The sequence below is a fragment of the Haliotis cracherodii genome, unplaced genomic scaffold, assembly GCF_022045235.1.
Source record: "Haliotis cracherodii isolate W230 unplaced genomic scaffold, xgHalCrac1.p SCAF_4, whole genome shotgun sequence".
NCBI classification, from domain to species: domain Eukaryota; kingdom Metazoa; phylum Mollusca; class Gastropoda; order Lepetellida; family Haliotidae; genus Haliotis; species Haliotis cracherodii.
In genome coordinates, this window is record NW_027266297.1 from 1,100,925 (window position 1) to 1,114,141 (window position 13,217).

Below are 13,217 nucleotides of genomic sequence, written 5' to 3' on the forward strand. Positions count from 1 at the left end.
AGGCCGTTGAATGGTATTTAATTAATACGTGTCACAAAATGACACGTATGAAGTATTATTGCGTTTGACTCAATTGGATTATGCTGTGGATCGCGTAGATGTCTGCCTATTCACACACGACAGTGAAATTTAAAAAGTTATAAAAACGGCATGCAAAGGCACGTCAAACATTAACCTGAACGCAAGGGTACGTTTGATGCAAGTCAAGTAGGGATGCGTCAATTTGCAAATGATCTCCACCTACGTTTACCATACACGTTTGTAATAGCCCTGTTAATGCCTGGAATAGGCACACAATCGCTTCCTGGCAGTTATTCTATTCACATTTGTATGTAATACTCCAAAATAACAAACTGGACTACTATCGTACATTGGTTGAATGATATATCGTTGCCTAGGCGATCAGAGTGTGGTCATATGCTGTATAGGATACATATATGCTGTATAGGATACAGCGGTGCCAAAAAACGACATTATTAGATGCACGTTTTCAAACCAAGTACAGTACTCTTTATAGAAAAGCACTTTGCTTGGTACGTATTAACGAGTTAGACCTACTGGTGAAATATTTACCCTTTTCTCTTAAAGTAGAGAGAGTGTACCAGCATCAGTGAAAATATCTCAGTTTCGAATGTTTGTTTTCAGCGCAGAGTGAAAACGGAAAGCTTCACAACAGAGCCTGAAGTTAACTTTGGAATGTATTTTTAAGAAGAACTGCATCGGACAAACGCACTCCTGCGAACCGATCCACCTTCATGTCCGAGCGTGCCTGGTGAAGTACCTGGATCTAATTTATTGTGGATAACAAATTGGTCATGAAATAACAATATAGAAGTGTTTGGCAGTAAATAAAAATAAAAATGTCACCAATCCATTGTGTGCATTAATAACTTTTTTTATTGCAAAAAAGGAAGAAGGACAAATAGACAAATTGATACTAAATAATATTTGTGATGCAGAAAAATATATTAAATGATCATGAACTATACTTCACATTCAAAAATAAAAAATATTTCCTGGTCAAGCAAACAAAAAGACAGAATATATTAAATACAACGATTTGATAGTGACAATATTTAAATTACTATTGGTTTCAATATCAGTTCAGACTCATTTTGACATCTTAACACAGACTTTTTACCAGCTAAAACAAACAAACAAACAAACCTCCACACATAAGCAACTCGAATATAACGATCTCTCGCATATCGGACATCTTACAAATAACGTGGAAGGAGAGGGAAAACTACACGTAATGGGGTTGGGGAATGCCCATGCCCACAATTATAAATAAGTACATCCACGATGAGCATCTATGAAGTATGTATTTGATGTCGCACTTATATGACGTATAGACGTACATTCATGATGTACATACATCGCGCACAAATATGATGTATATACCTTCTATATATTTTTTATGCATATCTACATGTGCAGAGGATTTTATGTTACCTACACCGGTTTGAAATGTCGATAAGAACGAATCTTTGTGAAATTCTGTGGAAGTAGTGCGCAGCTATGTAAAAGTCTGTGGAAGAAGTAAGCATCTATGTAACATTATGTGGAAGTAGTAAGCATCTATGTGAAATTATTGATTCCGTGAAACCTATATGGGTACTTTAAAGGTGAAATTCCTTCATGAAATACCGTGGTTTGGAGTCGTATGACGTATAAGACAAGCGTTCGCCTTAAACTAATATTCAGAAAGTTGCATCACACGTATGTGTAATGAATCACTATCAAATGGTGATAATGCCAGGTGCATCAACAGGTGAGCCTATGAAACCACCCGTCACAAACCTAAGCACATTGTTAACCTGGAAAATCATAGGAACATGTGACAAAGAGAATATGGGGAATTGCAACATGCACAATTTTTGTCACAGATGCATCAAATTTGGGAATGTCCCCCACATGTATACCAGGACAAATCAATCTCCAGTTTTCCGTTTGACCTGGAGTCACTGAACGCCGTGTCAGGAGAACATGAAGTTCATCCCTTAGACTCCTCGACTCCCATTCTGTCCGTGAGACTTGATTCAGTCATTAGCTATATATATAGTAGTAATGTAGTAGTTCAAGCGACAGTAGGTGGGGAATTTTTCAGTGAAAAAAAAACACAAATAAGAAATCTAACATTTGGTGCAATATATATACAATATAGGCAATTATATGTTACTGGTATCAGTGTTAGCGGACCGCATTGATTAGTCGTAGGTTCGGATTTTAGCACAGCTAGGTGCTGCTGTAATGTGGTCCATTAGGACTGTTTGGTGTTAAGTTCAGATGTTGGCATAGGTATTTGCTGGGTCTGTTCTCAGGATACACTGCTGGGCGAAGTCATGAAACATCTGCACATCACTCTGAAAAACCAAAACCAAATTCTAGATATTGAAAGTGGATTCATCAGACATCTTTCGGATGTCTTTCATTGACATGCTTTATACTGGATTATTGTTGGGCTAGATGGCCATAGATAACATCACATAATACCATAGTTTGGGGCAACGCCGACTACCATGTATTACACGACAGAAAGTGTCCTAAAAAACATGATTTTTTAGAAGGAAACACAAATCACTGTGTTCAGCACTGAAACAGTAGGAATAATATTCGTCAGTGGCATCAAATTCCAAGAAGTTTACAAGTACAGCAACTCTTAAATAACTTAAATAAATATGATCATATTTCTAGAATTCCCATGAACTGTCACTTCACCTAAATGTCAACAGAGAGAAAGAGCAATTTTTTCAATGGATGTGACTGTACTTGTACAGTCGATGTCAAGGGCAAGGTCACGCAGTGTCAAATATGAACGTTATCCCAATATTACTTGTTTGTATTTCGGTATGTGTTGAGTGTCTTTTATGTGTTTGTATCACAATGGATGAGTATGTATATTCTATTTCGTAAATATAACATATCGGTAAACTGAGAACTCCAGTGTGCCTACCTGGGTCAACTGGAAGTCAGGGCAACATCTGAGGAATGTCCTCACGTGACCGATGACGTCGACACAAGTGTCCTCACGAATACCGGACAGAATATTACCCATAATGCAGAGTGAGACAGCAAGCTTTCGGTCAGTGTCTCTGCAGGTGAACATAGACACAGTTTAAGTATGATTTCTTGTCATAGTTATTGCGTTTCACGATTAAGAAAATGTATGTATAAAACAAAGAAATGATTTGTTTCACGTCTGCCGGCAGTCTCACCTGTGAACAACAACAACAGGGTGGGGTTGAGTTGATATTTCTTGCAGTTGGGCGTGGTTCAACAAATGTGATGTCAGCACTTCCATAGTTAAGCTTGCATTGACGTCGACCATCTTGATTTGCCGTGGGCTGCCTGCCTGTGTAACACATTTGACAAATAGTTAGTGACCTTTCATGAGGGTATTTATGGACCCAGAATATTGCGGTCAAAGTCAAAATCAGTTTCTTGGGTCGATGAAACATGATATTGCCCCAAATTAGGTCAATAAATGTTTTATTACATAATATCTTAAACATATATTTCAAATAAGCGTATTGGAGATTTTACGCAGCAATTGTAAATATTATGAACGGTAATAACAACCCACATGTCCTTTGACAGAACGGGGTTAACTTCCTTGCATATACATTGCCCTATTGTTTATCTCGCTGTCAGGAGAAAACAATTCATACAAACAGCTGTTGTTACCTGCCTGTGTTATCAAGGTCAATATCAGTTTCTTGGGTCCATAAAACATGATATTGCCCGAAATGTGGTCAATAATTGATTTTACATAATTTATAAAAAACATATTTCAAAGAACAATAGTTGAATGAGTTGTCACGGAGATTATGCGCAGCAATTGTAAATGTTATGAACGGTAATAACAACCCACATGTCCTTTGATAGAACGGGGTTAACTTCCTTGCATATACATGTGGCAGTTACAGGTTTTGTTTAACTGTCAACTAACCAGTAATGTACCAGTAGTATATAGTGTATATAATACATAGTGTAGTTAGTATTTAGTATTAGTATTTATCATTAATATTAGTATTTAGTATTAGTATTTAATATTAGTATTTAGTATTAGTATTTATTATTAATATTAGTATTTAGTATTAGTATTTAATATTAGTATTTAGTATTTGTTTGCAGTATGGGTTTTAGGGATTTTAATGAAGATTTGATACAAAACCTTTTAACTTAGTTATGCTTTGGTCAGTCACTACCCTATCAGCTCCTTTGTGTCAGCCAGGCAAATGTTCCGGTTGAGTGGTTGACCCTATTGTTTTTCTTAGGGTCAGCTTTGCATGCTTTTTAACCCTCACTTGCACCTCAGTCACTACACTGACAAGTCACTGACAGATAACAGCAAGTGGGCACATTTTACAGATTTTGTAAAGTCAAGGTATGTTTTCAAATTTAATACGTAAACATATATAAATCTATCTTTTCATAAATAAGATTATATAAATAGGTGTATGTTAAATAAGGTATTTGTTATGATGTGTGTGAGATTTAGTCAATGTCTGATTCTCCTGGACAGAGTGTTGTTTGAATATGTTTATGAGGCTATTATCATATATGTGTTAAATGTATGGACATTTATGTGTGTGGACATTTATGATAGTTTTAGGATGTTTAGTAATTTATTGTGTTTTATGGTAGTGCTGTGTTCAGATCTGTAAATATGTATAAACAATAGCACTGATCTGATAATAATATCCACACGTGCAAGAGCATTGTGTAAGGAAGCTAGTTTTATTGTACATTTAGAATAACTTCCATATTTATAGGTACTTTGATGTCAGTGTAGCCCTGACCATGTAGTCGTGACAGACTAAAGTGTAACCTACACCTAGAGGCCATTCTTCTGGTATGTTTACTTATCACCACATGTAAATATATATTATTATTATTATGTTTATCTATTGATCACGTTTTACACCACCTAAGAAGTATTTTGATTTGATGTATGCATATACTATATGTATGTATAATGTAATTCTAATGATGTATCATGTTCTGACGAATACATATCCTCTATAATATGTATAGGTAATCCTAATGAAGTATCATGTTCTCATTTTAATTGTCATAATTTACAAGATTCTTATTGAGTGTTATTGTGCATTTCAGGGTGTGAAAGAAAGGTATACCCCTCGTCATCTAATAAAACGAATCACACCCGTAGCTGTGTTTTTGACATCATTTATCGATGCACACACTTGTTCTGCTACATACATTGCCCTATTGTTTATCCCGCTGTCAGGAGAAAACAATTTATACAAACATATCGGTGGTTAACTATCGACAGGTAACATTTGTTGAGTTGAAACTCAAGGAGCTTTTGTACTTACTGCATTCAACTTGGATGGTACCTTTCATCTTATCACAAAAATGAACGATAGGCACACAGACGGTCTAAAGCTGATGTTTTGGACATGCGTTATTGAGGAAGTTCTTGTGTAATAATTTCTTTGTTCCTACCTTAGACGATTATCATTCATGATTGATATTTCCTTAATAGTACAGCGACAAAAATGTCCATGTTAAGTGATTCATTGAGTCCAGTCAATATCTGTAGTGACTGAAATCGTTTGTCACCAGTGGTCTAATGATGATGGATCCAAGTAATACTCGTAAACCAAACTCTATACTTAATATTATATGTCATTTACTTATTTGATGCGTTTGGTTAGTCAAGAAAATCTGTCAGTAGACATGTGTACTTATTCTGTAATGTGGTGGACTATTACTTTTGTAGCTAGCTGCAAGTTGTTCATGGTGACGTCTGTTGACAGGCTGGTCTGACTCGTTGTTGTCAGAGTAATCTCCCCGTGCGTCTTTGACCTGCCCTCTGCTTCAACAAGCCCCATCTTAAACAGAACATCTCCCAAACTTCAGTAATCTCCCAACAGCAATAGAAACGCCTACCGGTGCATGTACACTAATGGAATGGATGTTCAAACATATTATGTCTTCATTCCCACATGGTGCAGGGTACAGATGTGCACGATAACTTTAGGCAGTTCTCAACACCTACTTCAAGTGAAATACAATCAGAATGAATTACATGTTCTTGCTGTGGAGTGCTAGAAATTGATGCACAAATATATTCAAATTCTTTTATTTACATACGTCTGGAGTGACGACGATGATGTTGTGGACATCGTTCTCTTCTACCAGTTTCCACAACAACTTTACCAATTCCGGCGGTGGAGCAGAGGCTTGCAGATACCCCCTTAGGCACGTCAGTGACTAGAAAGATGGATATACTGGTGTCATGGATGGAGATACATGCTGCAAATATTAGCGTTCTACCCTAACAACTTTAAATGTGAATTCAGATGCAAATGAGGTGCAGTCGTGTGTGTTATCTCCATGCCTTGGGTCTACAGCACAGATGAGAAGGTTCATGTGTTCAGAATGTCTTTCTTTGAAGTGAATTGTGCTCTCAGTTTTGTCTTTCAACTTGACAAACGTCAGATTTTGAATCATGTTAAATAAAATTTTGTTTTGGGGAATAAGAGTTGAAACATTTTCAAATATCCCTTTGCATCATGTCCACCTACCGGCCCCACACGGACAATGAAGTCAGCATTACCATCCACCCACATTCTGTGTCGGGTCGGAGCATCTGCAAAATATAATAACATGAATACCTGAATTATATAGTGTCTTTATAGAGATCCAAGTTAAGGGGATGGCTCAGACAGTCTTGTTGCAATTAAATACAATGATTCTCTGTACCTGTTTTCCTGCGTATTATTGGACGGTAGGGTAGCCTAGTGGGTAAAGCTTTCGCTCGTCAAGCCGAAGACCCAGGTTCGATTCCCTACATGGGCAATGGGTGAAGCCCGTTTCTGGTGTCACCTGCATGATATTGCTGCAGTATTGCAAAAAGCGGCGTAAAACCATTTTGACTCACACACTCATCGCATTATATTTTCGTTAAGGGGCACCCGCAGGTACTGTCAACTAATTTGTGAATCGGATGGTCAGTTCCATTAAAGTAATTATTTTCTTCTTGTGATGAAATTGTACTGCAATACGATGTACCGATTTCCATGAGGTTTAATCCCAGTTGGGCACTGTAGGCAAAGTAGGAAACGTTTAAGAAATGCATCACTTCAGCTCACCCACATTTAGCTCACTCGCCATGATATATTTCAAATACTGTTCAACTTGCGTTATATTTACACTTTCCGTAGGGAGAGGCACCTTAACATGAATAAGCTTTGCATTCTTGAGAAATCTAAGGCTGGATTGCAATGAGGACAAGATAGTGGCTTGTTAGGGTTTTCTTGCGACAATAACACATCAACAACTTTTGAATGTGTTGCTAGATGAGCCTTAGAAACGTTTACGAGACTTCAGAGATGCTTTCATAGCATGCTGTTCGTATAAGATTGAATGGTGACTGACATCGTGTGTGTACTTACCCTCTCGCATCTCTAACACTAGCATCTGTGAACATAGATGTGTGTACACTACACGTGCTGTCGGTAAAAATATAGCTTCGATATGAGGACAATAATGTTTCATTAAATGAAGCATATACTGACTACAGGGCTTTGAATCAGACCTTTTTTGTCTTGATTTTGTAAACCGTTCTATTTCTATCTGTGGTCTTTGCATGAGCTTAAAAGAGTTAAACAATATCCACTCATTTCTGAAGCTTCTCTCCATTTGCATTTTTAAAGAGGGTATTTACGATTAAATAATATTGATTTTGTTACAAACATAACGCTTGATGTTTCAACACTGACTACCTCTGACAACTGTCTGAAAGTCTTGCCGTCCATGGTGGTTTCGATGCCGCTGCAGCTGTAGCTGTTGGTGTAGTTGGAGACGTCCATGCTAGTGCAGCCATATGTCGTCATCTCCACCAGACAGAGGAAGACACACTCGTACTGTGCCTGTGATTGTGAAAGCCCACAACTTAAGAATTGTTATTCCCTTGGTAAAATAGCATTGTAATAAGTACGTCAAATCATGACTTTAGAATATTGACGGAAAAAGAAAACGCATATCAACCTTTCAAAGAATGTAATTTGTTTAAATGTTGTGTTCTTCTCCGATGCCTCACCATCAGTATATGAAGCAAACGGAAAAGGAGAAATAAGAGGTTTATTGTAACCACGATTTATTTCTCTGTCATGCCAATTTTTACTGATAAATAAACCTACTGGAGTCTGTATCATGTTCTTCCTCTGTCCCCTCATGGCTGACACGTACCCAAAGACATCCACCACCCCCTCCCCTCGAGCCTGGTCTATCAGGGAGTCCACGGCGATGTATGTGCCTGTACGCCCAATACCCGCACTGAAATAGTCCATAATATACATACATGTGCACGTACGTCCAATACCCGAGCTGAAAGAGTTTATAGGAAAACAAGTGTGTTGTTGTAATCCTTTTCCAGCTAAGTTATTTTATCAATACAAATATATATATTTGACCAATCTCACCGAGTCCTTGAACATGTTTGCATGTACATGTAGCATCACAGCATTTACACGTGATATGTGAGGAATGATTACTGTGAATTTGTTTTATAATCTTGCAAATATGTTGCCATAGACATGTCTACTTATGAGCCTTCCTTACAAACTACCTGCAGTGGACAAGTAGAGGCCCATCTGTCTCTGCAACTATCTGTCTGACCAGCCAGATGTAGTTAACGAGGGCGAGGGTGTCAGGAACACCATGGTCAGGCCAGGATGTAAAGTGGAACTGGACAACTGTCCGACTCTCTCCTGTCTGTGGGATTAGATGTTTATATAACAAACATGAAACAAATGCCAATCCTATGTTCTAATTGCCAAGCATCTTTATGAAGTGAGTGAGTGAGTATGGTTTTACGCCGCTTTTAGCAATATTCCAGCAATATCACGGCAGGTTTATAATTTAAAATCAATGTAATTAAGAACTGCAAAGCCCGTTCAAGAAGCCTTAGAAATCCTTGTGAAGCAGAGTTGATTGTACAATTCCGACGATATATAAGCAGGTGTTTATGAATTAATATAATTTTTGGGTGACAAAAGGTGTTCTCGAAGAAGCCATTACCCATCAAAAACATTTGAAGCCAAATAAAGTGGCCAATTAAAAATATATGTGAAGATCAAATCCAAAGGGAATTGAAGGGGACATCATTTTTGTTCCTCCCTATGTCTACCAAACAATAAGTTTGGTCGTATGCTCTTTGAAATCTTCGTAGAAAGAGCATTCTCTGTTGTACGCATGCAGTCACCAAAGGCGGGAGGTGCTGGAATACTGCTTTACATAAACTGGAAAGTTGAAGGCATGCAGGGTAATTGGCTTTGTCAGCACTCACAGGGTTAGACGTGACTTTCATGTATCTCGTTGTGAAGTTCGCGCGGCTTTGTGTTACCTCCACCTCTATCTTGAAGAGACCAATGATCATGGCGCCATCTGTTGGCCAGTATCGTTCACATTTGACCTAAAATTTAGAAATAATTGAAATCATCATTGGTGTTTCCTTACCTAATATACTTTGCTAGTTTGGTTTGGTCAAAATTAAAATGCAATTTACGTAACATTTAATCTTACCCTAGACTCCTCAGTGAGACCAGTCAACATGACCACAGCGCTGCAGGAATGTTCCCAGATCATCCTCCAGAAGTCTCCCACTGTCTTCTTGTTGGGGGCTAGACACATTAAATGGTGGGTGTTTATAAAGATGAACACTTTTAATTGGTTGGTGTACAATAATACATCATTTCAGTCGTTCCACGATCTCTGGCTATATGATATAAATCCAAACACTTGTCAAATCTTCCCTAAATTCTTATTTTCAGTGATGAACATGAAAATTAAATACACCATTAGATGATTGTTTAATTTCAATCTAGTATTCTATTACGTGTATAGCTTATACTATAAAAGAATTAAGAATCAGTCAAATAAAGATAATACACCATGTATCCATGCAGAAAAAGATCACCTTGAGATGCAATATATGTCTTTCTCTGGTTGTAGCTCTGAAACAAGGGAACAGGGCAGTCAGATTATTAAACCTTGCAGACATCCCCATTAATCATCTTAACATATATTATATTCCGAAAAATCTCTTGAGAGGGGAAATCTTTTAGTTTGCAAAATCCTGCCTTAATTAAGATTTTGCTTTAGGACATCTATATACAACAGTTTTAGTTAATCCAGTAATGTGTTGGTCTGGATGGATTTACTCGTGTCAGGATTAACGAGATTTCAAACATAACAGTGAAGTTATTGGTATGACCATTAAATGAAATGATAAGAACATAAAAGCAAAAATACAGACGTCCATGAGACTCGCGTTGATGTAGTCAGACCCGGGAGTGTCTGCGAGGGGTGTCAGGCGGACTCGGTTATGGTCGTCTGAAATGTTGAATTAAGCTGCTTGAACTGTTGGTTTCTACACTGTTTGTTGGAGTTTAACCTTACTCCCACATCTTCCATGTAAATTCACCAATGTCAGTTTACTCACAAGGGTAGTAGCCTCTGAACTTGTTCTTGCCGCTGTTCTCGGGTTTCTGGGAGTCTTGATAGGGCGCCATGAACCCAGCTGGTAGTCGCTGTGGGGACAATATGACAAACACAAAATTCAGATCTGAAAAGTCAGAAAATAATAACCCTGACAAATATTAATTTGCTTTGTAGAGGTACATTGTGGGTAACAAGTTTGTCTCAACAACAAACTAGGAATGCAATGCAATGAACTTTCAGCCAGGAAATGCGCCAGATGACTCACGTGATATTCTTTTTCAAATCCATCTTTTCTCTCCCTAAGTGTTGCCACCGTCGAAGCTAGTTCTGGCACTGCAACGTCTCTTATGGCGGGATCGGCGCCTGTGTTATAGTAACAGTTGTCAGGAGATTGAACATCTTCATTAAAGTCTTCTTCCTCCTGATCCTTGTCTCTAGCATCACGCGGCGTACCTGACGAGGCCAGTGTGGCAGGTTTGGCCTTTATTGGTGGTTCCTGAGTAACTGTCAGGCTCTCATCTAGAGCTACGTTCTCATAAATGCTGTTCTCTACAGGGATAGAAAGTATACAGTCATCATCACATGCATGAATTACGTCATGTGGAGTAAGGTAATTGTCCAGTTCATTGAAACAAGTGTATGATATTTTGAAAACTTTAACGTGACCCGTTTCATCATTGTCAACACTCAAACTGCAGACATATTCATCTTGATAGCAAATATTTCTTTCACCACTTACAACTGAGAGTGAGTTGGGTTTAACGCCACTTTGTGAAGTATTACAGTTACATTATGGCGTGTGAGTATATTATCGGATGACAGCCCGAAGTGTTGCAGGTCTCAGGCATTTTACAACATCGAAAAAACCATGAGCACTGGAATGGTGCTGAAATACCTAGAAACATAATAGGGGCAAACCAGATTCGAACCTACAACCTTATAATAAAGTTCAAACGGAAGCATGAAATATTTAATTAAACACGAAAGACATATTAATATGAGTACATGTACGTCTTATCATATCAACATTCATAGAACAATGCCTTGATCAAAGACAAATGAAATAAAATGTACAGTCATGATCTAAGACTATATTTTCACCGTTCCTTTTTTCTTCATTAACATTCCTCTGCTAGATATACAGCATGTCCCAAAGACTTACCCGTGTTGAAATATTTACAAATATATTCACTGAAAACCACAATCACCTTTTTTACCCCTACTGTACATTTAGTGCAAAATCTATATCATAAATGAACATGTTTAGACCTTATTCAATAGAATAAGACATACTGGATCCCAAAGGGTTGTCACACCCGGCCCTGTTCTAACCTTGTACTTTAGTGTGTAACTCTGCAAGTTGTTTATTGATGACGTCATCGTGAAACCTCTGTCTCCTCCTGCATCAATAGAATCAGAAAATGTTACACAGTAGTGACATGTAAGAAACAGCATGAAATTATACGTGGTTATAATTCCTGAGGTTGGGGTGATTTATTCAGCTGTAACGTTTCTACAGTACTCATCATAACTGTTTTGTCCATTATGAACCATGTGTAAAGAAACGGACTGTATTGACGAGTGGTCTTACAACACATGCCTGTGCATCTGAGGCATAAACAAATAACGAAAGCCTTCCGACATTGGTTAGTACATATAGCAACTCAAATCATAGACTGTTTGGTCGTAAGTCCCGAAGAGCCAAAGAAATAATGAAAGCCTTGCAACGTGAATTTGTACATATATATGTATAGAAAGTTCAAACCCGTGGACTGATCAGCCGTGACGCCAAAACATCATGAGAAAAACGCCATTTGAGACCAAAAATAACTTAAGGCACAGACACAGTGCACAGAGGGTGTATTGATATTTAATTACTTTATCAATCGGAAAGACTTAGGGCTGTATACACATTCGAGTGAGTGGCTGTTTGGTGTTACAATCATGTACCATGACTTCTGCATTCTGCTTGGAGAATTATTTTTAAATTTATGGTCACAATCCAGTTACCAGATTTGACAACATACATGTATGATGTTGTCAGTGATGTGCGTGTATGAAGGCATTGTATACATACATGATAATTAGTAAACACAAATCGTAGATTATCTGTGATCACTTGCACATTGTGTTCTGTCACCTCATTAAGACCAAGCCTTTAACATGTAACTCGGACATCTATTATGCATGCACAAGGCCTTAGTTTCTTATCTGTCTCTCGTTTAAGAAGATACCAATTTGTTGCAAGCACGTCCATAGTTTTACCTACTAAAACTAATGTCATCGAGACAAATCTACAGTGTATTCACAGGTTTCTCAGGAAATCTGTACATGTTGATGTTTGAAGTTTTCGCAGTTGCAATTGGTTGTTATTCACATTAACAAACATTGTTTAGATTTATATGTTAAACATCAAGACCTTGTGTTGCTACCATAGAATAGTGTGCACCAGCTAAGAAGAAACGTGTGAACAAACTGGATATGTATACATGTATGAAGCCAAACGTAGTTTCTTGTAGATGATTTAATGCGCAATTACCTTCTGACAATCACTACGACAACAACAACGACCACGATGGCAGCAAGTATACCTGCGACTGCTCCCACCACAGCTGATACCGGGAACTCGGACTCGTCATGCCCATTAAGTAGAGCTGAAATATGAGTTATAATTATATGGTTGATATGTAGTATATATAGTATAATATATTATAGTTAAGGTTCAATTACAACGTGCAATA

At 37.8% G+C, this 13,217-nt stretch overlaps 1 protein-coding gene across 3 annotated transcripts in view; it reads right to left on the minus strand.

The window, feature by feature from the left end:
* Nucleotides 1–922: 922 nt before the first annotated feature.
* The window catches only part of LOC139478829 (receptor-type tyrosine-protein phosphatase epsilon-like), a 59,324-nt gene continuing 47,029 nt past the window's right edge, over nt 923–13,217 (minus strand). For all 3 annotated transcript variants that reach the window (XM_071261490.1, XM_071261491.1, XM_071261489.1), the window contains 18 exons: nt 13,016–13,130; nt 11,809–11,876; nt 10,742–11,025; nt 10,478–10,565; nt 10,292–10,368; nt 9,953–9,989; nt 9,559–9,656; nt 9,323–9,448; nt 8,603–8,748; nt 8,175–8,310; nt 7,758–7,904; nt 7,428–7,452; nt 6,558–6,622; nt 6,124–6,243; nt 5,742–5,861; nt 3,219–3,355; nt 2,957–3,095; nt 923–2,366 (listed from right to left, as the gene is read on the minus strand). In XM_071261490.1, coding sequence (XP_071117591.1) covers nt 2,286–2,366; nt 2,957–3,095; nt 3,219–3,355; nt 5,742–5,861; nt 6,124–6,243; nt 6,558–6,622; nt 7,428–7,452; nt 7,758–7,904; nt 8,175–8,310; nt 8,603–8,748; nt 9,323–9,448; nt 9,559–9,656; nt 9,953–9,989; nt 10,292–10,368; nt 10,478–10,565; nt 10,742–11,025; nt 11,809–11,876; nt 13,016–13,130 — 2,009 coding nt within the window. In that variant the 3' untranslated portion in view covers nt 923–2,285. The remainder of the gene's footprint in view (nt 2,367–2,956; nt 3,096–3,218; nt 3,356–5,741; nt 5,862–6,123; nt 6,244–6,557; nt 6,623–7,427; nt 7,453–7,757; nt 7,905–8,174; nt 8,311–8,602; nt 8,749–9,322; nt 9,449–9,558; nt 9,657–9,952; nt 9,990–10,291; nt 10,369–10,477; nt 10,566–10,741; nt 11,026–11,808; nt 11,877–13,015; nt 13,131–13,217) is intronic.